At 37.8% G+C, this 25806-nt stretch overlaps 3 protein-coding genes and 1 pseudogene across 8 annotated transcripts; 2 read left to right on the top strand and 2 right to left on the bottom strand.

Moving 5' to 3' along the window:
* The first annotated feature begins 13134 nt into the window (after positions 1–13134).
* LOC107637182 (uncharacterized) lies at positions 13135–13515 on the top strand. Its single transcript, XM_016340620.3, has one exon. It carries the CDS (start codon positions 13147–13149, stop codon positions 13513–13515), a length of 369 nt encoding a protein of 122 aa, XP_016196106.1. The 5' UTR covers positions 13135–13146.
* Positions 13516–13607: 92 nt separating this feature from the next.
* On the bottom strand, positions 13608–20135 carry LOC107638096 (putative glucan endo-1,3-beta-glucosidase A6). Of its 6 annotated transcripts, none has more exons than XM_021121904.2 (7): positions 20036–20135; positions 19889–19954; positions 17163–18094; positions 17012–17070; positions 15450–16361; positions 14057–15364; positions 13659–13964 (listed from the first exon to the last, which is right to left on the bottom strand). In XM_021121904.2, the coding sequence occupies exons 5-7, from the start codon at positions 15493–15495 to the stop codon at positions 13927–13929; spliced, it is 1392 nt and encodes a 463-aa protein (XP_020977563.1). In that variant the 5' UTR covers positions 15496–16361; positions 17012–17070; positions 17163–18094; positions 19889–19954; positions 20036–20135; the 3' UTR covers positions 13659–13926. The 6 variants fall into 6 exon arrangements, with proteins under 6 accessions (XP_088339942.1, XP_020977563.1, XP_020977565.1 ...); XM_021121906.2 differs by having other exon boundaries at positions 15450–16391; XM_088483816.1 differs by having other exon boundaries at positions 13608–13964; positions 17012–18094.
* Positions 20136–20271: 136 nt separating this feature from the next.
* Positions 20272–21259, top strand: LOC107635161 (uncharacterized). Its single transcript, XM_016338547.3, has 2 exons — positions 20272–20468; positions 20566–21259. The coding sequence occupies exons 1-2, from the start codon at positions 20388–20390 to the stop codon at positions 21079–21081; spliced, it is 597 nt and encodes a 198-aa protein (XP_016194033.1). The 5' UTR covers positions 20272–20387; the 3' UTR covers positions 21082–21259.
* A 372-nt stretch (positions 21260–21631) lies between these two features.
* Positions 21632–23729, bottom strand: LOC148569421 (uncharacterized; annotated as a pseudogene).
* Positions 23730–25806: the final 2077 nt, after the last annotated feature.

Consider the following 25806-nt stretch of genomic DNA (forward strand, 5'->3'; position numbering starts at 1 on the left):
ATAATTTAATATTTAAATATAATAATATAAAAGTATTTATTTATTATATTAAAATTTTTTAAGTAATTTTTTTTAAAAAGATATAAATATAATTTTTTAAAAATATTTATTATTTTTTAGTATTATTTTTATTATTAAAAATTTGTCACACCAAAAAATTAATTTTTTTTAATAATTTAAATATTTAATGACTTTGAAACAAATTTTTATTTGAAGAATAAAGTGCATTTGATCATTTTAAAATATCATATTAGACTCTAGCCATCAAAGTAATTGATTAAATTATTCTCTCCAACTAATTGCGAAACAGTAGCCAACTGACATGTTAGGTGTGAGTGTCACGTGACAATAATTTTCGAAAACAAAAACTAATAAATCCCCAATAATTTTAAAAAATTAGATTAATAAAAATCTCTCTCTTTTATCCTTCTCTCTTCTATGCTTCTCATTAGGGTGTTTATGGGTTAGATTAGACTGAATATAAGTATATAAATTTGATATAAAAAAGTATATATAAATTTTTAAAGTATATGTTACGATGGGTAATCGGAGATAAATTAGTCCTAATATTTTTTAAAATAAATTAGGAGTCAATTTGATATAAAAATAGTATATATAAATTTGTAAAGTATATGTTACGATGGGTAACCGGAGATTGTTGGGCTGGACTTGTTGGGTTGGCCCAATCGTCTGAGGAAGGAAGCCTTCGTGCGGGTCAGCGTCTTGAGGGCCTCCGTCCGACTTGTGAGTATGAACGAATAGGGGTGGTACCTGCAAAGACACTCCGATACCTAAGTCAGCAAGGGTGTGAGCAGGCCTAGAGAGTATTAGGACTTAGAAATACCTGAGAGGCGTCAGTGTATTTATAGTGGTGAACCAATAACCACCGTTGGAGTAGTTCCACCTTTTAAGGGGAATAACCATCCCTTTATCTTAGGGTGGTTGAGATATGGCTCTTGGAAGTGGTTTAGAGAGATTTTAGGGGCAGTTATCCTCTTGAGGGAGGGTTTATCTGCCAGTTGATCCTCGTACCGACTTCTTTAGAGCAAGTCGTGAAGATAGCCGACTTCGTGGCATCTGGTGAGGCTCAACTCTTTTGGGTTGGGCCTTTTTACATGGATCCTGGGCCTTAGCGTTGGGTCAGGGTATGAACAGTGCCCCTACTCGAGCCCAATTTCTCTTTTAGGATTGGGTTCGAGTATTCTACTCGGGGTCGTAGCCGACCTATGAGGGAACCGACGTGATTTTGCGCAACCGACGTGACTTTTCGTGACTTTTGATTTTCACAGTTACGTCTAATCGAACATCGCGTCCGTTAGAGGTTCGCGTAGGTATTAATTACCTTGGTAACGGTGCACCCATTAATGTCTGCCCGTTTTTACCATTATGCCCCTAACGTGTTTATAAATACTTTCCCTCTCTTTCGTTATTTCGTTTCTGCGATTTTTCAAATTTTCTCTTCATCCGTTCGTGCAGTATTCTTGCATTTGAAGGCTTTTATCTTCTCCAACCTTATTCTCAGATAAAGGTTAGATTTTTCGACATGCTTTCTGTTTGCATGCTTTTATTTTTTAGATGGATAGGTTGATCCGTAGATCTCTGTTTGATTCCGTACTTCCCCCTTAGAGACCATGTTTTTTTTATTTTCTTTTCTTTTTTACTTTTGTAGGTTTTACCAACCCTTTTTCCAAAGAAAGAAAATGTCTTCTGTTGAAAGTCTTGCTCAGTGGGTTGATGTCACGGTCTTAGGAGAGGAACCTCTGGTTGATACTGAATTCATTACTGACCTTCGCACTCGTCACCGGCTCTGCACCTCTAATGAGGATGAGCCGAAGTATGAACTACTTGCCCCGGGTCCAGAAGACCGGGTCTGTTTTGGGAGGGCTTCGGAGGCAGCCCCTCATTTCTTTTTTATGTATGAGAGCATGCTTACCCGCCTGGGCATTTTCCTTCCCTTTTCTGATTTTGAGATTGATGTTTTACGCCACTGCCGTGTTGCACCTACCCAGCTTCATCCCAATTTCTGGGGTTTTCTGAAAATTTACCAATTTGTCAGCCATGCTTTAGACTTTCCGACTTCCTTGAGGATTTTCTTTTTTCTCTTCCATATGACTAAGCCCTTCAGTGGGCAAAATAATAAACAACAATGGGTGTCCTTCCGGGCTATACAAGGTCGGAGGGTCTTCATCCTTTTTGATGAATCTTTCCATGACTTCAAAAATTATTTTTTTTAAAGTGCAAGCTGTAGAGGGTCACCACCCCTTTTTCTTGGATGAGAATTCTTCTCCTCGCTTTCCTCTATACTAGCTGGAGGCCTCCCCTGTGAGAAATATGGTCTGGATGACCTGGATGAAGTGGAGGTAGCCATTGTGGGGTTCTTCCGAGAAGTGTGGGGGAGGGCCCCATATTTGGACACTAAAAAATTTCTCCAGGGGGCGCCATCCTTCGTCCAGTCGCAACTAGGTAGCTTTTACTTATCCACCTTGTTTCCGACTTGTGGTTACCGACTTGTTTTACTAATTGTTTCTCTTTTGTAGAGATGGCGAGGAAGAATTCAAATGAGTCTTACCAAAGGGTTCAGGAGGCCAAGGCAAGGTCTCGCGCTAGGACCGGTCGCGCCAGGGTAACTAGCTCCTCTCTTCCTCCTCCTTCCTCTTCTTCCCGTAGTTTGGGACCCCTTCTGAACCTATTGTTATCTCCTCTTCTGCTCCTTCTCAGCCGTCCCCTCCCCCCCCCCCGATCCTCCCCTGAGCCTAAAAGGAAGAAGCGCAAGGCTTTAGAGCCTAGCTCTTCTTTCGAGGGTGAAGCCAAGGTGGATGCTCCTGAATTTATCCGGAAGTACATCTATCCTCATGCCCGTATAGGCTTGGATGATGTTTCTATCCGGAACCACCTCACTATTCTGGCTCAGGAGAGTATCAAGGCGGCGGCGGTGTGCACCAAATTTCTTGATATTTTCGAGAAGACTCCTCTTAGCTCTCTTGGTTCGTCCTCGAAGGCTAAAGAGTTGGAGGAGAGACTTCTTTTATATCAAGAACATGAGAAGAAGTTGAAGGAGGAGGTCGCCAAACTAAAGGAGGAGAGGAAGGGTCTCCAGGAGAGGGAGAGCAAGTTGCAGGCCCAGTGCAACATGGAGGTCGGTTTAAGGCTGAAGGCGCAGGAGAGCTATTCAATCCTTTTCGAGGACCTTGTGGTTGTGAAAAAAGACCTACTGAATGCTCGGAATGCCTATGACGAATTGGAGGACTCTATTACCGAGGGATCTGAAGAGGCCTGGAGGATTTTTAAGGAGCAAGTCGGAGTCATTGCTCCTGACTTGGATCTCTCTCCTTTGGATCCTGACAAGGTCGTCATTGATGGCGCTATAGTGTCTCCTCCTGCCCCCCAAGTTGTTTCTGAGTCAGATTTGAAGACTCGGGGGCAGAGGATTATTGAGTCCCCTCTTCATTCAAAGGATGCTCCGAGCTCTTCAAAGGTTCCTCCGACTTCCTCTCCATCTCCTATGGATGCTTCTCTCCCTGGTCCTGACGCTGCTCCGACTGCTCTTTCTGGTTCCGGTGGTGATCCGTCTACTCCTCTTAAAAAATAACTTTATTGGCTATATGGGGCCCGGCCTGTGGGTCCCCCCCCTTTTTAAACTCTTTATATTTGTTTGTTGGTGGTGGTGGTAACTGAACAATTTCTTCTGGCCTTTTAAGGCCGTAAACAAAGTATTTATGAGTGCCCTTTTTTGGATAAGGGTTTTAGGTTTTAACAAAGAAATACCTTTTTTGGATAAAGGTTTTAGTTACTTTTTGCGTGTGCATGCTTTCCGATTTTGATTTTTCGAAGTTCCTTTAATCTTTTCTGAAAAAACCTTTTGCTTTGTCTGTCCTTCTAAGCCTTTGAGGGCTTTAGGATATTCTTTAAGCTAGGTTTTTTTTATCTCTTTTTGATTATTCCTTATACTCAACTTTATTTTATTGAGCTCCTATGACTTAGGCTATTTTTGCGATTCGTTTTTGTTTCTACTCGGTTTTTCATTTCGACTTATGAGTCGAGATGTCTCCGAGTTTTTCACGATCAACTTTTATAACCTCTTTACACCGACTTGTACCTCGTCGTTTTATCCTGACGACCATTTGGGTCGGTTCATGAGATTTTCACGTTTTGTCGAGCTTAAGTCGGTGCGTTTCGTAGAAAGAAAAAACAAGAAGAAATTTATAAGAGATAAAAAAGATCTTTATTTATTGGAGGGGTACCTTACTGCTACTAAGGATTTTTAATAATTTTTTCCCCTTAGCTTCTACTATGATGCCTCATTAAAAACCCTTCTCCAGAAAAAACCCTTTGACTTTGGGAAAAAAATCATGAAGTTGGGAAAATAGTACATCAGGGAGTAGAGTTCGCTTTTAACTATAGTACCTTTTCATGTTACAAGCATGCCACGACCTTGGTAACTCGGTGCCGCTTAGGTCGGTCACCTTATAATAACCTTTTCCTAAGACTTCGCTGACTTTGTAGGGTCCTTTCCAGTTGGCAGCGAGTTTTCCTTCCCCCGACTTGTTGACTCATATGTCGTTTCTGATTAAGATCAGATCGCTTAGTGTGAAACTTCTTCGAATGACTTTGTTGTATCTGGTAGCCATCCTTTGCTTCAGCGCTGCTTCTCTTATCTGGGCTTGTTCTCGGATTTCGGGGAGCAACTCTAGCTCCTCTTTGTGCCCCTGTATGTTTCCGATTTCATCATGGAGAAGCACCCTTGGGCTTTGCTCACTGATTTCTACTGGTATCATAGCTTCTACCCCATAGACAAGTCGGAAGGGCGTTTCTCCAGTGGCAGATTGTGGCGTTGTCCGATAAGCCCACAACACTTGTGGGAGCTCTTCTGTCCAGGCTCCCTTTGCTTCTTGTAGTCTTTTCTTCAGCCCTGCCAGTATGACTTTGTTGGCCGCCTCGGCTTGTCCATTGGCTTGTGGATGTTCCACCGAGGTGAACTGGTGTTTGATTTTCATACTGGCCACCAGACTTCTGAAGGTAGAGTCGGTGAACTGGGTTCCATTATCTGTAGTGATGGAATAAGGGATCCCATACCTTGTGATGATATTTTTGTAGAGGAACCTCCGACTTCTTTGGGCTATGATGGTAGCCAGTGGTTCTGCTTCTATCCATTTTGTGAAGTAGTCTATTCCCACGATCAAATCTTTAACTTGTCCTCGAGCTTGGGGAAAGGGACCTAACAAATCCATTCCCCACTTTGCGAAGGGTCATGGAGAAGTTATACTGATGAGCTCCTCGGGAGGAGCCACGTGGAAGTTTGCATGCATTTGGCATGGTTGACATTTTTTCACAAATTTTGTGGCATCTTTCTGCAAGGTCGGCCAATAGAATCCAGCTCGGATTACTTTCCTGGCAAGCGACCTGGCTCCGAGATGATTTCCGCAGATCCCGTTATGGACCTCCTCTAATACCTCGGTGGTTCTCGAGGTCGGTACGCACTTTAACAATGGTGTTGATATTCCTCTTCTATAGAGAATATTTTTTACCAGGGTGTAGTGTTGTGCTTCCCTCCGGATTTTCTTAGCCTCTTTTTCCTCTTTGGGGAGGATGTCGAATTTCATATATTCGACCAAGGGGTTCATCCATCCGAGGTTTAATCCAGTTACCTCAAGGACCACTTGCCTTTCTTCTGTTTTTACCACAGAAGGTTCCTGGAGAGTTTCTTGGATCAGGCTTCTATTATTTCCTCCTAGTTTGGTACTTGCTAACTTGGAGAGGGCGTCTGCTCTGCTATTGAGATCCCGAGTTATGTGTTTGACCTCGATTTCCGCAAAGCACCCGAGGTATTCCAAAGTTTTTTCCAAGTATCTCTTCATATTTGGGTCTTTTGCCTGATATTCTCCGTTTATCTGGGAAGTCACCACTTGGAAATTGCTATATATCATCACTTTTGTTGCACCGACTTCTTCTGCTAACTTTAATCCAGCAATCAGGGCTTCATATTCTGCCTGATTATTTGAAGCTGGGAATTCAAATTTGAGGGAAACCTCTATTTGGGTTCCCCTTTTGTTCACTAGTATTATGCCTGCACCGCTTCCTGTCTTATTTGAGGATCCATCTACATAGAGTTTTCATGAAGCTGGCTTTTCCTCTTGGTCTCCTGCGTACTCAGCTATGAAGTCGGTGAGGCATTGAGCTTTGATAGCTGTCTGAGTTTCGTACTTCAAATCGAACTCGGAGAGCTCTATTGCCCATTGAACCATTCTTCCTGCAACATCCGTCTTTTGGAGGATTTGCTTCATGGGTTGGTTTGTGCGGACTCTTATCATGTGCGCTTGAAAGTAAGGTCGTAGCCTTCGTGAGGCTACTACTAAGGAGTAGGCAAACTTCTCTAGTTTGTGGTACCTTAGCTCGGGGCCTTGTAGAACTTTACTGATGAAATACACCGGATGCTGACCGACCTCGTCTTCTCTTATCAGGGCTGACGCGACAGCCTTGTCTGCTACAGATAAGTATAGGACGAGGTCTTCTCCAACTGTAGGTCGGGTCAGAATCAGAGGTTGACTCAAGAATCTTTTGAACTCCTGGAACGCCTCTTCGCATTCAGGAGTCCACTCGAACTGACATCCCTTTCTCAGTAAGGAGAACAATGGAAGGGATTTTAGTGCTGATCCTGCCAAGAATCTGGAGAGGGTTGCAAGTCGGCCGTTTAGTTGCTGGACCTCTCTTAAGCAAGTCGGGCTTTTCATTTCTAGGATATCTCTACACTTATCGGGATTTGCCTCGATCCCCCTTTGTCTCAGCATGAACCCTAAAAATTTTCCAGCTTCCACCGCGAAGGTACACTTAGCGGGATTTAGCCTCATCCCGTGTGACCTTATGGTGTCAAATACTTGCGAGAGGTCTGACAAGAAGTCGACTTCTTCCTTGGTTTTTACTAGCATGTCGTCGACGTAGACTTCCATTAAGCTTCCAAGGTGGGGAGCGAACACCTTATTCATCAGCCTCTGATATGTGGCCCCTGCATTTTTCAATCCAAATGGCATGACCACATAGCAGAAGTTGGCTCTGGGTGTGATGAATGATGTCTTCTCCTGGTCTGGCTCGTACATCGGGATTTGGTTATACCCCGAGTAGGCATCCATGAACGACAAGTATTGATATCCCGAGCTAGAGTCTACTAGGGTATCAATACTTGGTAGTGGATAAGGGTCCTTGGGACATGCCTTATTTAAGTCGGTGTAGTCGACACACATTCTCCATTTGCCATTTTGCTTTTTGACTAGCACTACATTGGCTAGCCATGTTGGATATTTAACTTCTCTGATGAAGCCGGCTTCTAAGAGTGCCTGCACTTGCTCTTCCACTGCTAGGACTCGTTCTGCGCCGAGCTTGCGCCTTCTCTGTTGTACAGGTCGGGACCCTGGGTATACCGAGAGCTTGTGGGACATAAGCTCGGGGTCTATCCCGGGCATGTCGGAGGCTTTCCAGGCAAAGAGGTCGGAATTGTCTCTTAGGAGCTTAATCAGCCATTGCTTTAGGGTTTCCCCTAGGTTGGCTCCTATGTTGGTGTTTTTTCCTTCCTCTTTGCCGACCTGTATTTCCTCAGTTTTTCCTCCCGGCTGTGGTCACAGCTCTTCTCGGGCCCTTGCACCGCCAAGCTCTATGGTGTGGACTTCTTTGCCTTTTCTCCTCAGGTTCAGGCTTTCATTGTAGCACTTTCTTGCCAACTTCTGATCTCCCCTCACCGTTGCTATTCCTGCTGGGGTCAGGAATTTCATGCAAAGGTGCGGAGTTGACACCACCGCTCCAAGTCGATTAAGGGTAGCTCTGCCGATCAAAGCATTATATGCTGACCCTACGTCGATGACTATGAAGTCTATACTCAGAGTTTTGGATTTTTCCCCTTTTCCAAAGGTAGTATGTAGGGGTAGAAATCCTAGTGGTCTTATCGGTGTGTCGCCTAGTCCGTACAAGGTGTCGGGGTAGGCTCTTAATTCTTTCTCATCCAACCCTAGTTTGTCAAATGCGGGTTTGAAAAGGATGTTCACTGAGCTCCCTTGATCTACTAGGGTTATGTGGAGATAGGCATTGGCTAGGATCATAGTAATTACCACTGGGTCATCATGTCCAGGGATTATTCCTTGCTCATCTTCTCTTGTGAATGAAATGGTGGGGAGGTCGGATGACTCTCCTCCGACCTGGTAGACTCGCTTGAGATGTCTTTTGCGAGAGGACTTGGTGAGTCCCCCTCCCGCGAATCCTTCTGAGATCATATGGATATGTCTCTCCGGAGTCTGCGGTGGTGGGTCTCTTCTATCCATATCGTCTCGCTTTCTCTTCCCATGACCGTCTGACCTTTCTATGAGATATCTGTCGAGCCGGCCTTCTCTAGCCAGCTTTTCTATCACATTTTTAAGGTCGTAACAGTCATTTGTCGAGTGACCATATATTTTATGGTACTCACAGTAGTCGCTGCGACTCCCCCCTTTTTTATTTTTAATGGGTCTGGGAGGTGGCAGCCTTTCAGTATTGCAGATCTCTCTGTATACATCCACTATGGAAACCTTTAGAGGAGTATAAGAGTGATACTTCCTTGGTCTATCGAGACCGAGTTCTTCCTTCTTCTTGGGTTCCCTCTCCCTCTCTTTTGCTGAGGGGAGATGCCCAAGTCGCCAACTCGAATCTCTCAGTCTGGCATTTTCCTCCATGTTGATGTACTTTTCAGCTCTTTCCTGTACATCACTTAAGGAGGTGGGGTGTCGTTTAGATATGGACTGTGAGAAGGGACCTTATCTAAGCCCATTGACTAACCCCATTATGACTGCCTCGGTGGGCAGGTCTTGGATTTCTAAACATGCTTTGTTGAACCTTTCCATATAGGCTCGTAAGGATTCTCCGACCTCCTGCTTTATCCCCAGGAGGCTTGGCGCATGTTTTACTTTGTCTTTCTGGATAGAGAACCTCATCAAGAACTTCCTTGAGAGGTCTTCAAAACTGGTGACAGACCTCAGAGGGAGGCTGTCAAACCACTTCATCGCCGCTTTCGACAAGGTTGTCGAGAAAGCTTTGCATCGCGTAGCATCAGAAGCATCAGCCAAGTACATTCGACTTTTGAAGTTGCTTAAGTGATGCTTTGGATCCGTGGTTCCGTCATAGAGGTCCATATCGGGGCTTTTGAAGTTCCTCGGAACCTTTGCCCTCATTATGTCCTCGCTGAAGGGATCCTCCCCTCCTAGGGGCGACTCTTCTCGCTCATCGCGGGAGTTCCGACCTTTAAGGGAGGATTCCAACTTCAAGAGTTTTCTTTCTAACTCCTTTCGTCGTTCCATCTCCTCTTTTAGGTTCTTTTCCGTCTCCCTTTGTCGCTCCCGCTCCTGTTCCAATTGTTCCAGGCGGATTTGGTGGACATGAACTAGTCCCATAAGTTCGGTTGCATGGGACTGTCCGTCCTTCTCCGATTCGCACCCTTCTGAGGAGTTCACCTTCGGATTTTTGACTCCGGAGGTACCTTCTCTATGCTGATCATTGGTTCCCTGGTGGAGGGTCAGGTCTGCGTCATTGTTTCCGGTATCCAGATTTTTTCGTTCGGAATCTGATTCCACATGAACCTCTTCGGGGGATCTGTCCGCCATCACTGGTTGATCTCTCGGGTCCCCGGCAACGGCGCCAATGTTACGATGGGTAACTGGAGATTGTTGGGCTGGACTTGCTGGGTTGGCCCAATCGTCTGAGGAAGGAAGCCTTCGTGCGGATCAGCGTCTTGAGGGCCTCCGTCCGACTTGTGAGTATGAACGAATGGGGGTGGTACCTGCAAAGACACTCCGATGCCTAAGTCAGCAAGGGTGTGAGCAGGCCTAGAGAGTATTGGGACTTAGAGATACCTGAGAGGCGTCAGTGTATTTATAGTGGTGAACCAATAACCACTGTTGGAGTAGTTCCACCTTTTAAGGGGAATAACCGTCCATTTATCTTAGGGTGGTTGAGATATGGCTCTTGGAAGTGGTTTAGAGAGATTTTAGGGGCAGTTATCCTCTTGAGGGAGGGTTTATCTGCCAGCTGATCTTCGTACCGACTTCTTTAGAGTAAGTCGTGAAGATAGCCGACTTCGTGGCATCTGGTGAGACTCAACTCTTTTGGGTTGGGTTTTTTTACTTGGATCCTGGGCCTTAGCGTTGGGTCAGGGTATGAACAGTATATTATATTTATATTAAAATAAATTATTTTTAAATAAAAATAATATTATATAATATAAAAAATATTAATTAAAATATAAAATATAATAAGACATTACTAATTTTATTATAAAATATATATTTTTATTTAAAAATAATTTTGAAACAGGACAAGTGACTAAAAGTATAACCCAAACCCAATAAAATATATTTTGAATTCGAACCAAATTTTGGATTGAACCGATCATAAACACTCTTAATTCTCACTTAATCTTGTGCCTTTTAGTGATATGTTCCACAATATAATTCTTTTCACCTGACTATTCTAATTTTAAATGATTTCTAAATCTAAACTAAATCGAACTAACTTAGTTTAAACTAGTTTAAATTTAGAAAACTCCTCATAAATTCAAGTTGTTGCAATTGTACTTGAGATAAATTTTTAATCACTTAGCTTTGATCTCCAAAATCAGCATAATGTAATTCTTTTAGTCTTGAGTATGACAAAATGACTGTTTTACTCCTTAATTTTAAAATAATAAAAATATCTTTTTAAACTCGTATCACTTACTCTTTTTTATCTATCCTTACTAATATTTTGCATAATTATTTAAAAAGTTTAGCTAATGGCCAGAGTTTTTTATTTTAGTCTCCTAAGAAATTAACTCATTATTTGTTGGATGATAAACTCCTCAAATACTGTAATATATATGTTTTTAAACCTTTTATTTTTTTTAATTTTGATGTAATTGTGTTTATTAATTATATATTATCTTTGTCACTTATATATCATATTTTTTTCTATACAATCATTTATATTTTTTAATATTATATAGTTGTAATAATAATATTAAAAATGCATAATAACTTAATTCAAGAAAAAATAGATGTTATGTTCATTTATTGAAACATTATATTCATATTTATATTACATCTAATAACTTCATTCTTGCACTATGGTATTTAAGTTCACTAAATATATGTATTAGGTTATGAACTCTTTAAAACGCTAGAATGTATAATATCTTTACAATTTTATTTTTTTAGTTTTTTTCATTTTATTCTAATTGTATTTATTAGTTATATATTGTCTTTATCATTTATATATCACTTTTTTACTTGTAATAATTTATATTTTTTAATATCATTTAGTTATAATATATTAATAAAAATATATAGTGTCTTAATTTATAAAAAATAAAATTTAAAATTAAATATTATATTTAAACTATTGAAACGTTATATTCATACTTGTATTTCATATAATATTTTCATTCTTTCACTACAGTATTTAAATGTAAACTAGAAAAGGAAAAAAATAATAAATAAAAATAACTTCTTGGAATGAACAAAGATAAAGATTATATGAAAATCAAATAAATAAACTTCAATTTAATATTTTCATAATTTTATTTATAGTTTAATCTATGTATATATTTTTATTTTAAAATTATTAAAATTTAAATTAATTCATATATTTTATTTATAAATTTTAATTTTAATTTTTAAAACAAGAGTCTGATTAGTGATACTAATAAGATTATTTTTCCCTTCCTTTAATCTTTTAAGGTGATTTAATGAAGATGAGTTATAAGAAAAATTTAATTTGAAGGATAATTATTCAATGAGGTTCATATGTATGTGCTGATTTATTCCTTTGCTAAAAATTATTATTATTTTAAATATTTTAAGCTGAAATTTATCATAAATATAGGAGAAAAGACTTAAACAAAACTACATCAATTATGCTCAATTGTGATTCTAAATTTTTTCAACAAGAGAATTCTCCACAATTTGTTAATATGTTCTTTTGATAAAAATTACCAATATATTTTTTATTTTAAATACAAAATTTTACCAAGATATAAAAATAAAACCTTAATAAAAAATTATTTTAGAATTATTTAGAAAAATATTTAATAAATGTTTACAACTCTATTTTTTTCAACTGCATTCATATGTTAATATTATTAATATCTTTCTATATGAATAACCATAGTGAATAATATCTACCTAACTAATTATAATTTTTTTAAAAGGAAGCTTATTCTTGCAATTAAAGAATATGTTACAAAAAAACACCAAAATAAATAGTTAAAGTGTTCAAATCCAAACCAATTTAAATAAATCTGCTCATTCAACCCAAGCAAAATAGAAAATTGATCGAAGCCACACTAATTTAAATTATATTGAATATTATTTTCGGTAAATTACATAAATATGCAAGTAAATCTAATTACTTTTAACTTCCAAATTAAACAAAATTTTAAATATGCAAGTAAATATAATTAAATACAATTTTTTTTAAAAACTTCATGAAAATAAATTTAATATTATTTTTAAATTTCTTTAAATTTAATAGTTTTTTATATATAAATTTTAATTTATTTTAAATCTAGGAAAGTATAATTCATTGTGTATAAAAGCTGAATTAAGATGCTATGACTTGTCTCCGTAACTGATTCCCGTATACGATGCTTCAGAAGATAACGAACTTAACAAACTTATCAATCCAAACAAACTCTGTTTCTCTCTTTTCAGTTTTCAGTTTTCACTGCTAAATGCCGATGAAAAAACAACACACACTCTTCCCTTTCTTGCTTTCTTCCTTTCTTTACAGCGTTTCATCAGTCACACCCGATTTTATTCGATTCGAATCAATTCAACAAATGCCGTCCTTCTCGCGCTCGTTTTCATAAACCTCCGCGAAACCATCTTATGTGGGTTGAGCAGTCACCTCATTCGTCCGCTTAAGCAATTGTCAAGGTTTCGGATCCCGCTTTGTACATTCATCAATCATTGGCCAGCAATAGACTGTTAAATAAAGTTCAGATTCGCCATGGATTAGTTTTTAGCCTATCCGACTAGAGAATACTGTGGACAACAAAAAAAATACACCTCCGCGAATTTCTCTCCTGGAGCCTCCCTTCTCATCCCCAAGCCGCCGTGTCCAGCATCGTCATCTCTGAAATTCTCCCCTGAGCAACGCTCCATGGCGAAAGCCAAGAATCAGAGGAAAACCGCCTTGGTGTCGACGTCCAATCATCAGAGGAGGACGTGCATGTGTTCCCCTACGACGCACCCTGGCTCCTTCCGCTGCTCCTACCACAAACGCCTCGTCGAACAGCAGCAACAGCAAATGGCGTCGTTTCATTCTGCTTCTTCTTCGAGTGGTAACACCCTAAATCTTCGAAGATCGGCGATGCAGAACTTGCTGGTGCGGATCGGAGGAGTGGAGGGCGAGCTGGTGAAGAGAGCTCTGAGTACTCTGATCAGACCCTCCTCGCACAACCATCGCCGCCGTGAAGCCTTTCATTCAAGGCAGAGCTGCCTCTCCATCATGTCCAAGGCAGAAGATTAGTAAATTCTCCTGTGTTTCTTTGTTGATCATATCATCCTTTTATTTTTTTTACAAAGGGTGGATGCATTAAAAAGAAATAGTTACTGTGAATATTTTTTTTTTCTTTTGATGTTGAATTTGTGAATAGTATTTCTCTTTGAAAAGAAACAAGAAGGAAGACTAAAGTCTTATCGATTTATCATTTATAATTGTTACAAAGCACTGTGAACCATTGAAACATTGCAATGTGCAAGTGACATTGTATGACAGTAATTATCTTACCAAAAAGCACTAGATATACCAATACAATGTAATATTTTGTTGATGGAGTTCTTATTACTAACTACTTGCCAGTGTTTGTGTTTGCATACAATTAATTTTTTTCTTCCTGCAACTTTCTGCTAAAATGATCATAGTTCTTGTTTATTATATTCAAAGAGTCGCACTTGGGAACTTGCATGGACCTCGACCTGTTTCCAAAACCAAACACACAAACAAAACATCAAATAAGAAATCTCATTGTTTTAGAAGCCTTGTAGAAATGAAAGGAAAGAAAACTCACTAGGATTGGAAGTTGTTTGTTGAGCAAGTCCATTGAAATAGCAAGTGGCTCCTTGACTTCTAAACTTGGACCAGTAAGAGCTAAATACATAGCTGGCATGAGCAGCAATGGAAACAGGCTCATAGCACTCTCTTCCTGGTGCAAGACCATCACAATTCACATTACTTTGGTTGCAAGTATATGTCAATGCAGCTTCCAATTCCATTGCATTTGCTCCTTTCACTGCCACACACCACACCCTCCCTTTGTAAGGGACATTGTTCTTTGGAGGTGGCAATGGCCCAAAGTCGGCCGCAGCCGACTTTCCTGTCAGGTCTATTTGATAGACTGGCGTGCCATCCGGGTGTAACAAGCCCCAGTGTCGCTCTGTCCCTGGACCAGGCTTTTGATTTTCGTCGAACAATGAAAAGATGTAAGTTGGGATTGGAACTCCAGGCCTAGCTGGGGTGCCAAGAGGTGGATTTGTTGTCATTCTTTGGATCAAATTGCGGTTATATGTGGCTGCATTGAATATGTTTGCCCCAGGCTCGTCGATGTCACCGGAATTAGGCCATCCTGTTTCGGATATGGCGAGCGGGATATTGGAGAAGCCGAGTTTGGACATAGCAAATATGACAGAATCTAGCATTTGGTCTAACAAATTGGTGTAGACTAAGGCACTGCCAGGATCTCTTATGCTTAAGCCTCCTCTGAATAGAGCAAAGTCAAGGCTAATGTTATAAGGGTTTTGTGACCATGGAAAATATGGATACACATCAATGAAGAAAAATGACTTGGTTCTGTTTAAGAAGTTAAGCAATGGTATGATCACATTGTCTCTTATCTCATATCGGAACATCCCTCTTGATGGTGGGAAGGTTGATTCCAACACATCCATTGCCAATGGGGTGCCAACTTTGATGGATGAGATGTTTAGAGCCTTGAGGGATCTCTTGATCATTTGCATTGCTGGCACAAGATCGCGCCACATTTGCCGGCCTTGTTCCGAGTAGGAGCTTAGCACCTCATTGCCGACGAGGAGGTAGCGAATCTTGGTTTTGGGAAGGTAAGGTAGGACATTGTTCCTCACCCATTCTTCCGCTGCTCTTCGGTTCACGGCAATGTTTGAGATTTCATTGTTTGGGACCATAACTGAGACTTGAATCTTTCTATTTGATAGAAGGTTTAGAATGTCAGGGTTGGCATCATAGAGCTTCACATGTCTAGCTTTCATTTTTGTTAGTAGCTCTATGGAGAGGTATGGAGAAGGTAGATTGTTTCCAAGTTGGCCATAGTTTACACCAATGTTGTTGTTTGAGGCTTTTGCTCCTATAAAAATAGTGGAAACGGTGTTACATAGTTTAGAAAATGGGATGGCATAGCAAGGAAAAGAAATGTGAGTTTTCAAACTTACTTGATAATGAAAGTAACCATAGGAGAAATACAGCCAAAAGACCCATTTCTCCAACTTTTTGTGCTAGCTATCCAGTGACTAGTTGCCTCCAATTACGTCTATGCAGTGTGCAGTAGAATGAGGGTAAGTTGTATGAATTTATAGAATGAGATAAGCTTTGCCACAAAGAAGCCATATATATCTTAGGCTGAAGGATCTTTATGATTGTATTAAATAAAGGGCTTTCTTTTTCTCTTTAAAGTATGTTCTTTTGAAGCAAGAAATAGGAAAGAAATGTGGGTGTTTATAAATGACTAAATTAGTGATAACTTGTAAAAGGCAAGGGTGTGATCGCTTTTTCTTTTTTTCTTGCTTTGACCTATTTTTTTCAACTTATTGTGTATCAAGAAATGTAGTTACATTAGTCACAAACTTTAGAAGGGGGATAAAGAACCCACAAATGAATGAAAATTAGACTAATGTATTAAGGTTTACTCATGTATCTCTTGTGAAGATGGATAACCGGCTAATTAAATTTCACTCTCCAAGTAGCCCCTTTTTCATGACATTTTTTCAATTTCACTGGAGTCATATTGAAAAGAAATTACATGTTATATTGTGCACATGCCTTCCAAGTCTCTTGGTATGTTTCTAGACATAAGTTTGACGATCCAAACAAATGACATTTAAGGTTTGGGACATATCAAAATCTTTCCCAAAGCTCAGTAAGTTCCTCTTCTCAAATGCAAGAGAGTTCACCAATGCCAACTGATGAAATAGGACACGATTCATGCCTAGAAACAGAAACCCACGAGTTCTGCATTTGGTTCCAATCACCATCGACAACGTCTCCGAAAGAAATAACATGAAGGTATTAAGGGCTTCATAATATGGATGATGATGATGATCAATGTGCCGCTGCTGCTGCTGTTGCTGCATATTACAAATCTCGAGAAACTTAACCTGATGGTGGAGTAAAAAGGGGCCAGTTTTCCGATCACAAAATATAACCCAGTGAAAACACAGAAGAAAATGTAATAAAGGTGAGTTTGGAACCACTGTTTGAACTAATTTGGTTTGCAAATCAATTACATTGTTGGATTTTAAGAAAAAGATGAAAATCGAATTGATTTGTAATCCAAGGGATTTTATCTTGTTGTAACTGAAATATTTTTATCCATCAAATATAAAATAAAAAGATTAGCCATCTAAAGTGTGTACTTAGCCAGAGCAAAAAGAAAAACCCTTTCTTCAATATGTGAGGGGAAAAAAAGCAGCAGCTTAAGAACTAGTAACTACTAACTAACTAACTAAGTTTTTTTTTCTATAAATAGGTTTTAACGCGGTTTTTCTACTAGTTGATGTTATATGGAGCTAAATTTTTTTCTATAAATAAATTTTTTGTCTCGCATATGTGAAACTAAAAATCTTCGTTTACTTTTAAGCATTGTAGCAATGACCTATTTTTTATCACTTAACGCAGTTTTTCTACTAATAGTTATTTTCTCGAAATATCAACAACTTTATTATTAACTAATCAACAAGAACTATAGAAACAAGCACAAGATTTTCGAGTAACTTACTGACAGATCTGAGATATTGGTTTCTATTGCAAAGCTTTCAAATGAAGACATATCCGAGCCTGGCACCTCAATTTGGGAAAAATTTGTAAAAGAGCAAAGCAAAACAAAGGATAAAAAGAAGAGATACTGCTTAAAGCCATTAAAACGATACCGTTTCAACTGCTGATGAGACGAGTAACCTTCGAAAAATAGAGTATGGGTTCGTATTGTTCTTTACTGCTTCAGTTGACGCTATTCATTTAACGCGGTTTTTCTACTAGTTGATGACTTGATGTCACTTGGAGCTAAGTTTTTTCCTATAAATAGGTTTTTTCCCCGCATATGTGAAACTGAAAACCTTCCTTTACTTTTAGCCTTTTAGGCATTGTAGCAATGACCTATTTTCTATCGTTTAACGCGATTTTTCTACTAGTAGTTATTTTCTCGAAATATCAACTAATTTATTATTAACGAATCAACTGGAACTATAGAAATAAGCACAAGATTTTCGGGTAACTTACTGGCAGATCTAAGAGATTGGTTCCTGTTGTTAAACTTTCAAAGGAAGACATATCCGAGCCTGGCTCCTCAATTTGGGGAAAATTTGTAAAAGAGCAAAGCAAAACAAATGGAAAAAAGAAGAGATACTGCTTAAAGTCACGCTAGGCAGCCGATTAAAATGACACCGTTTCAACTGCTGATGAGATGAGTAACCTTCAAAAAATAGAATATGGGTTCGTATTGTTCTTTACTGTTTCAGTTGACGCTATTTTCTTAAGTGATTTTTCTATTAGTTGATGACTTGATGTGACCTAGAACTAATTTTTTTCTATAAATAGATTTTAATGAGATTTTTTTACAAGTTGGTGTCATATGGAACTAAATTTTTTCTCATAAATAGATTTTTTGCCCTGCATATCTGAAACTAAAAACCTTCCTTTACTTTTAGACATTGTAGCAATGACCTATTTTTTATAGTTTAATGCTGTTTTTCTACTAGTAATTAACTAATTTTTTTTTTAAAAGAAAAAGATAACCAGATCATTGCTCATCGTTGCGCTGTCATTTCCAGCTCCACTCTCTCCTTCTCTGTGCTCGTATTCTCTGAAACAAAGAAAAAGGAAAGAAATGTGGGTGTTTATAAATGACTAAATTAGTGATAAACTGTAAAAGGCAAGGGTGTGATTGCTTCTTGTTTCCTTCTTGCTTTGACCCATTTTTTTCAACTTATTGTGTATCAAGAAATGTAGTTACATTAATCACAAACTATAGAAGGGGATAAAGAACCCACAAATGAATGAAAATTAGACTAATGTAATAAGGTTTACTCATGTATCTCTTGTGAAGATGGATAATCGGATAATTAAATTGCACTCTCCAAGTGGCTCCTTCTTCATGGCATTTTTTTCAGTTAATTTAATTTCACTGGGGACATCTTGAAAATAAATTAGATGTTATATTGTGCATATGCATTCCATGATAATGATGTCTTCCTAGTCTCTTGGTCTATTTCTAGACTAAAGTTTGATGATCCAAACAAAAGGCATTTAAGGTTTGGGGCATGTCAAAATTCTTAAAAACTCAAATATCAACCATTTCTTATACCGTAGCCAGAGACACATTCATCGTAAACCAGTTATAAGTCCATTGCAAAAATATTCAAACTACAGGTTGTGGATAGGAAGATATTCTATAAGCTATTACATGATCGGACGGTCCGATTCGAAACATTGCTAAAACAAGAGAGATCAATGAGTTATTCAGGCATTCATAGCCCCTATTATGGAATCCCCATTCACCCTTATTCCTTGGAATTCCAGTCCTCTTCTTCTTGCATATAGCCAGGATAGAAAAACTATCAGCAGTACCATTGAACCACCAATTAGGGAGATGCCAAGGCCCCCTAAGGTAGAAAACCATATGAGGGGCATCTTGTACGACCTTCCTAAGTTTACAGCAATGCCAGCTGCTTTATGTGCTAGTTCAGCAAAATAATACAATGGCATTAATATGCAGAGGAGTAGAAGAACACATTGTATTCCAGGGTAAACTCGGAATAGGAGCACAAAATTCAGAGCTAAACTCAAAAGAATCATGCTGATATGTACCATCGGTGGAAGGGACATACTAAAAGCTTCCCGAAAGCTCAGTAAGTTCCTCTTCTCAAATGTAAAAGAGTTCACCGATGCCAACTGATGAATTACGACACCATTAGTGCCTAGAAACAGAAACCCGCGAGTTATCTCATTGACTGCCGTCACCATTGACCATGTCTCCAACAGAAATAACATGAAGGAAGAAAGGGATTCATAACATGGAGAACAGCAAAGAGGAAAAAGAAGAAGAGCAATGTATGGTACTGCAGTTCCCAAGGCTTGAAAATATCGCTGCAGCAACTCAATCCCCCGCTCCGGCTCCCGCAGCTCCCGCAGCCGCTCCCGCGCCCGCTCCCACTGCTCCCGCTCCCGCTCCCACTGCTGCAGCAACTCCAACTCCCGCTCCGGCTCCCACTCCCGCCCCCGCCCCTGCTCCCGCTCCCGCAGCAGCTTCCGCAGCCACTCCGGAAGCTGCTGCTGCATAATGCAAATCTTAAATTATCGTGATGATAGAATAAAAAGGGCTAGTTTCCTATCATAAAATATAATCCAGTGAAAACATAGGAGAAAATGTAATAAGGGTGAGTCCGGAACCACACACTGACACACTATGTTTGAAGTAACTTGATTTGCAAATCAATTATATTTGTTGGATTTTAAGAAGAGACTAGAATATTGATTGATTTTGTAATCCAATAGATTTTATTGCACTTGAAATATTTAAGATATAGGATTTAGGATTCAGTGTTTATGGTTCAGTAGTAGTAGGGTAGTAGCAGCAGCTTAGGAATTAGTAACTTACTGGTTCAGGTGAGCGTTCTTGTTCATTTTCTGAGCGTGGCACCTCCTCCGACGGTGGATCGGAGGCCTGAAAGAATCCGAAACGTGTTAATTTGGGGGAAATTTTGTAAAAAAGCAAAGCAACACAGAGTAAGATACTATTGCTTACACCGTCAAGTGGATGCCCTTCCGATGACATAGGGTTTCCGATTTGCTGATTGAACTGGAATTACGAAACAAAGTAAAGTGTGAGGAAAGACGCAGACCCCTTTTTCGTTTCTCTCTCCCTAAGTATGATCAATGGTTGATAATTCATATTGATATCTCTTAATTAATAAATTAACTAATGGGTTGATGGTCCCACCGAAGGGAACTGCTTAGTTCTTAAGCTTTATTAACAGTAAGAATAATTTATCCTTTTCCGAAGGGCAATACCGCATGTTACGTTTGCAGCTCTGAAACCCTCGACTTTTTCCTCTCTTGTTCATTGCCCTCTCCCTCTTGTACACAACCAAGGTAGGATGGTTCAGAACCACAAACAAGACCATGATTTCAACCAAACTCACTCCTCTGGTGCACCCATGGCTTCGGGGAATAATAAGGTGCGCCCAATTTCGTTATTACTTCTTCCAAGTACATAGATTACTCAGTTTCCAATTCACCTTTCTATTTCTTTGTTTCTTCTTTATTTCTGAACAGGCCCAGCAGCACGACCACACGGAAACCATGCCAGAGTACCGCCTCAAGGTAGCTGCAGAACTTGGGTTATGTATGGCGCTTGCCGATATGGTACTGATTTATATTTATTTAAATCTATTCGCCATATGTACCGCAAAGGTCAATGAAGAAATTGGTTTGAGGAAATATACGGAGACACTTAGGAATCTGCTATGCCCTGTTCTGAAGCCGATAAATCAACATGTAAACATGTCCAAGTTGGTTCCCTTGATTGAATTGTTCAGTTTCCTTGTGATTATATGTTCTGTTACTGTATTGCTTCTTCTGGGTGCAAAATTCACTCGCATTCATGTTGCTATGTTCTTTATTTGGTCCATTCTCATGCTCCAAGGTTCAGATACTTTAACCATTGGGATCTACCTTATAATACTTGGATTATACTGCATATGTTGGTCCCGAAAAAAGCAACAACCAAATGGGAATGAAAAGCTGCAGCCAAAGAGAGAACCCAAGAGTTATTTTGAGATGAATCCGTGACTTTTGTATTAGGGATAGCTATGCTAAATGAATGTCTATTTTGTGTTTATGTTTGCCGATCTTTGTAATTCAAAGCGGTTTGGTACTTATAAGTTGGTTGGATAAGGAACTATGTGTACTTGATTAACAATTACTTGGAGTATACTATTTAATCATAGCTGTATGATTTACCCAGTGAGATTTCGGTTTGTGTTTTACTAGTATTTAATTTCACTGAAGTCATATTGAAAAGAAATTACATGTTATATTGTGTATATGCGTTCCATGATAATGATGTCTTGTTAGTCTCTTGGTCTGTTTCTAGACATAAGTTTGATGATCCAAACAAATGACATTTAAGGTTTGGGGCATGTAAAAAAGTGAATTCCCAGTTAAAAGCTCAAATATCGACCATTTCTTATACCATAGCCAGAGACACATCCATCGTAAACCAGTTACAAATCCATTGCAAAAATATTCAAACTATAAGTTGTGGATAGGAAGATATTCTATAAGTTATTACACGGTCCAATTCCAAATATTGCTAAAACAAGAGAGATCAATGAGTTATTCAGGCATTCAAAGCCCCTATTATGACATCCGCATTCATCCTTATTCCTTGGAATTGCAGTCCTCTTCTTCTTGCATATAGCCATGATAAAAAGACTATCAGCAGTACCATTGAACCACAAATCAGGGCCATGCCAAGCCCCCCTAAAGTAGAAAACCATATGAGGGGCATCTTGTATGAACCTAACTCTACAGCAATGCCAGCTGCTTTATGTGCTAGTTCAGCGAAGTAATACAACGGCATTAATATGCAGAGGAGTAGAAGAACACATTGTGTTCCGGGGTAACCGGGTAAACTGCGAAGAGGAGGACCAAATCCAGAGCGAAAATAAAAAACATCATGCTGATGTGTACCATTGGTGGAAGGGACATATCAAAAGCTTCCCCAAAGCTCAGTAAGTTCCTCTTCTCAAATGCAAGAGAGTTCACCAATGGCAACTCATGAATTAGGACACCATTAATGCCTAGAAACAGAAACCCACGAGTTATGTCATTGGTTCCAATCACCATCGACAACATCTCCGAAAGAAATAAAATGAAGGTATTAAGGGCTTCATAATATGAATGACGATGATGAGTGATGACCAATGTGCCGCTGCTGCTGCATATTACAAATCTCGAGAAACTTAACCTGATGGTGGAGTTAAAAGGGGCTAGTTTTCCGATCACAAAATATAACCCAGTGGAAACATAGAAGAAAATGTAATAAAGATGAGTTTGGAACCACTGTTTGAACTAATTTGGTTTGCAAATCAATTATATTGTTCGATTTTAAGAAAAAGATGAAAATTGAATTGATTTGTAATCCAAGGGATTTTATCTTCTTGTAATTGAAGTATTTTTATCCATCAACTATAAGATAAAAAGACTAGCCATCTAAAGTGTGTACTTAGCTAGAGCAAAAAGCAATATGTGAGGGGGAAAAAAGAGCAGCAGCCTTAGAACTCGTAACTTCTAACTAACTACTCATTTCTCGTTAAGCTTGGAGCACAAGTGACATCATGTAAGCATGCCTTCCCTTGATTGAATTGTTCAGTTTCCTTGTGGCTATATGGGCTGTTTCTGTACTGCTTCTTCTGGGTGCAAATTTCACTCGCATTCATGTTGTTATGTTCCTTATTTGGTCCATTCCCATGCTCCATGGATCAGATACTTTAATCATTGGGCTCTACCTTATAACACTTGGATTATTATTCATTGAGCTTTGTATTACGGATAGCAATGCTAAATAAATTTCTGTGTAAGGATGTTCCTAACAAATCTTTATTGCTCTAGAAGTCTTTAAGAATTACTCCTGTCACACGGATTGCTCCTTTCTTTGGTTTTAAGGAGACTAATTTGAGTTATTATGATATTTTTTAGTGAGTTAATTGTTTTATAATAAAATGACAAACACTTATTTATCTAGCATGCATATTAAAAATTTTATTAAAAGCCATGAAAGAATCCATATGTCTAAAGAGAGTAATTCTCGAAAATTTCAGGGCGGCAACAAATTTGTGGAGACCAAATTACCTTATCTGATCAATTTAGTATTAAGTTTTTTTGTGTGTGTGTGTGTTGGCTGTCTATTCTAGTCTTGTTTTGTAATTCCAAGTTGTGCAACTGTAACTTAGGAGTGATTTGGCGCTTTTTATAAGTTGGTTGGGTAAAGAACTCTGTGTTCTATACAAAATTAGATGTTGATAACTATTAACCAAAGACATTTCAGCCAATTCTTTGATGCAAGGAGCAAGAAATACACACACTATAAATGACACAAGTAATACCTCAGGCACTGAATTAACACGAAAACTGAAGTAGTATTCGGAACAAAAAGATGGATAAAGAACCCACAAATGAATGAAACTTAGACTAATGTAATAAGGTTTACTCATGCATCTCTTGTGAACTCCATCATCTTAATTTTCACAGTTGGTTCTGCATCTAGAAAGGGCAATCTTACATATAAGGAGTGCGAAGCTCTGTTGAAATTGTTATACTTTGGTAACTCAAAATTAATTACTTGACTCATTTGCTTCTTGCAAACAGCTATAAACATCACGCTTCTTGTCTGCAGTCACAACAAAGAACCAGAACTTGTTCAGAGACGAGTCCATGATTTCCAAATAAACTACTTCTGCACACAACGCTATTCACTCAACAATTACCCTCAAATTTGTGTGCTTAATTAATATCTCCATTTCACACCAAAACCTCCACATAATGATATGTAGAAAATTGGTGAATAAGAACTAGACAAAATAATATAAGTAAAATATTAAAATGTTAAAAAAAATTAATTGACTATACCGTATGAAATAAATTGAAAGTGAAACATGAAAACAATGGAATCTCTCTAATCACATGGAATTTAGTTGGTGCCAACTGCCAAGGATACCAAGATAGGTGGATATGTGAATCGAGATTTTATAATTGTCTTTATGTAAAAAAACTTTTGTTGACATTTGAATGATAAATTATAAAATTAGATTTTAATATATTATAAAAATATTATTTTATTTAAAATATAATTAAACAAATAAATTATATTTTTATATAATTTTTTTTATAGTCACCAAAAAAATTTTTTTATAGAAAATATTTTTTATATCTTCATTTAAGTAACTCTGATAGAGATAAACTCGCCAAAAGCATACTTGGACTATAATACTTAATCGTACATGAGTGTGTTACATCAGAGCTGTTATGCAAACAATACAAAAATCAATTATGTACGTATTTTATCCCAAATTATTGACTACGTCAAGGGTTGTGATTAAACCAACAAACTAAGGATAAGATATCTAACTTTTACTATGTCTAAGAGCGAGACATATAATATAAGGCCACCACTCAAATAAAACTCCAAAAAACAACTTTTTTTTTTTTTAAGACGTCTACGTGGCAAAATTTAAATCATGTATTCTAAAGCTACATTTTTCACTACAAAACATTTTAAATCATATAAAAAAAGTATCACCTAATGAAAAAAAAGTAAATTAGAAGATTTAAGAGAAGAAATAATTAATTTATCAAAATTAATAGATCAAAAATTAATAATTTTAACTAATGTTAATTGTAATGACACTGAATTCTTAAAATCAATACAAAATGATTTTTCTTAAAATCTTTATTTTACTATAAGCTTTATTGAAGGACTTCAAAAACCTGAAAAAACTTATATTTCACACGGAGTTTCTAAAAAATGTTACTATGAAAATGACTCCCCACATCTCTATCATACTTTTAACCCACAATTAAATTCTATAGTAGATATGTTTAAAGAAATTTTAGTACCCATAAAATTGCAAAGAAATAAGAAAAAAGAGGAACCAAATATAAATGAAATTAAACAGATATTAAATAAATATTTTCAGAAGGAGAATCCCAAAGAAGAAAAAATTCAAAATATAGCTAACATAACAAAACTAAAAATAAACCCACCATTGAAATTATGGATATTGAAGAAAAATTAGAAGAAGTTACAATGCTTTTTAAACAATTAAAAATGGCTCAAAAAAATAATATTATGGAACAAGGATTTCAAATAGAAGAAGAATTAGTAAATTCTGAAAATATAGAAAATGAAGAACACATCCTAGACTATTCAAGTGATGAAGAACCAGCAATTCCAATACAAGTTAAAAATGAAGCTGGAACATCTAAGGATAATCAATCTCAATTTAAATGGGAAACAGGTTTTGAAAATTATGCTTTTAAAAAGGAATTTATAAATAAAAATTCAAAGTATACAAAAATACCATCAAAGTACGTTCCTAAAATTCAGGAAACGGAAGGAGAAAGAATGCTCGATTTAGACTGTAAAAAGAATGAAAAAGAAATTTTCGAGAACTGGTTGAATTCCTTCTTATTAGAAGCCTTTACTAATCCAAAACTTAGTGAATTATCTGGAGGAGATATCTGGAATTATATAGGGTTTCATACTAAAGGAACTGTAAGAGATTTTATGACATCGATAGAAAACCAAATAATAGAAGAATTAGCAACAAAAACAACAGTTTACGATAAAATATTACATATAATGATGATTCTATATAAAGAATTTTTTGGAAAGAATATTATAGATCATAGACAAGAAGTCTATAATAAAGAATATTAAGAAGCAAAAAACTATTTAGCTAATATTCAAATATATGATTTATGTAATGTGGAATCTTATATATGTGAATATAG

Source organism: Arachis ipaensis, chromosome B4, assembly GCF_059453495.1.
Source record: "Arachis ipaensis isolate K30076 ecotype BB chromosome B4, ASM5945349v1, whole genome shotgun sequence".
Lineage (NCBI taxonomy): Eukaryota > Viridiplantae > Streptophyta > Magnoliopsida > Fabales > Fabaceae > Arachis > Arachis ipaensis.

Bases quoted from the DNA above. Each gene is read 5' to 3' on its own strand.
- LOC107638096 (XM_088483816.1), bottom strand. From the start codon at position 15,495: ATGGGTCTTTTGGCTGTATTTCTCCTATGGTTACTTTCATTATCAA. The intron at 15,365-15,449 runs GTAAGTTTGAAA...CTATTTTTATAG, and splicing joins ATGGTTACTTTCATTATCAA to GAGCAAAAGCCTCAAACAAC. The intron at 13,965-14,056 runs GTGAGTTTTCTT...TTTTGGAAACAG, and splicing joins ACAAACAACTTCCAATCCTA to GTCGAGGTCCATGCAAGTTC.
- LOC107635161 (XM_016338547.3), top strand. From the start codon at position 20,388: ATGGTTCAGAACCACAAACAAGACCATGATTTCAACCAAACTCACTCC. The intron at 20,469-20,565 runs GTGCGCCCAATT...ATTTCTGAACAG, and splicing joins TGGCTTCGGGGAATAATAAG to GCCCAGCAGCACGACCACAC.
- LOC107637182 (XM_016340620.3), top strand. From the start codon at position 13,147: ATGGCGAAAGCCAAGAATCAGAGGAAAACCGCCTTGGTGTCGACGTCC.